At 56.9% G+C, this 717-nt stretch overlaps 1 protein-coding gene across 4 annotated transcripts in view; it reads left to right on the plus strand.

The window, feature by feature from the left end:
• The window catches only part of LOC113208568 (tachykinin-like peptides receptor 99D), a 136727-nt gene that overhangs the window by 92561 nt on the left and 43449 nt on the right, over positions 1 to 717 (plus strand). For 3 of the 4 annotated variants that reach the window (XM_052270801.1, XM_052270802.1, XM_052270803.1), the window contains exon 5: positions 296 to 499. The exons of the other annotated variant lie outside the window; for it this stretch is intronic. In XM_052270801.1, the coding sequence (XP_052126761.1) occupies positions 296 to 499 (204 nt within the window). The remainder of the gene's footprint in view (positions 1 to 295; positions 500 to 717) is intronic. 4 annotated transcript variants of the gene reach the window in all.

Here is a 717-nt window from a genome sequence, read left to right on the forward strand (position 1 = left end):
GGGGGGGGGGGGGGGGGAGCAATGACGTACGTCACACGCGGTGAAAATGTGTCTGTGCAACAGAACAGAGAGAGTGAGAGAGTGCACGACGCCTACCGTGATGGACGCCTGATGAGATTGAGCGAAGCGTCTGTCTTATCGCCGTTGCAATAAATCAGGGTAGCGATAAGGAGCGCACGACGAGGGCCTCCCTGCAGCCGCCTGGAGCCGCCTAGAGCGGCCTGCTGGAGCCGGCTATGCAGGACTTTCTGATTTAGAGGTGACGATGCTGATTGCTATGAACATGTGTTTGCAGGTACATGGCCATCATGTACCCGCTGCGGCGCCGGCTGGGAAAGCGCACCACGCTGGCCCTGGCGCTCGGCATCTGGGTCGTGGGCTCGGCCATGTCCTCGCCCATGCTCTTCTACCAGACCACCGAGCTGGTGGACGGCGACCGCGTGCTGTGCTACGCCGAGTGGCCCGACGGCCCAACCACCCGCAGCCACCAGGAATATGTGTGAGTGTTCGTCGTCGTGCACCGTGGACAAAATATTACGTAGGGCCCCGTGCGTTAACATTATGCACGGGGTAGCTGAGCGAAGTGCATTAAATTTACAGAGGACATAAAAACAGAACAAAACTATACCGAATGAGGGTCCGCCTAGTAGGTAGGCAACCGTTCTCTGCTCCTAGAACGAAAGATAGTGTTTTTTGTTTTGTTTTTTTTTGGGGGGG

Source organism: Frankliniella occidentalis, unplaced genomic scaffold (genome assembly GCF_000697945.3).
Source record: "Frankliniella occidentalis isolate FOCC.00 unplaced genomic scaffold, Focc_3.1 Scaffold139, whole genome shotgun sequence".
NCBI classification, from domain to species: Eukaryota; Metazoa; Arthropoda; class Insecta; order Thysanoptera; family Thripidae; genus Frankliniella; species Frankliniella occidentalis.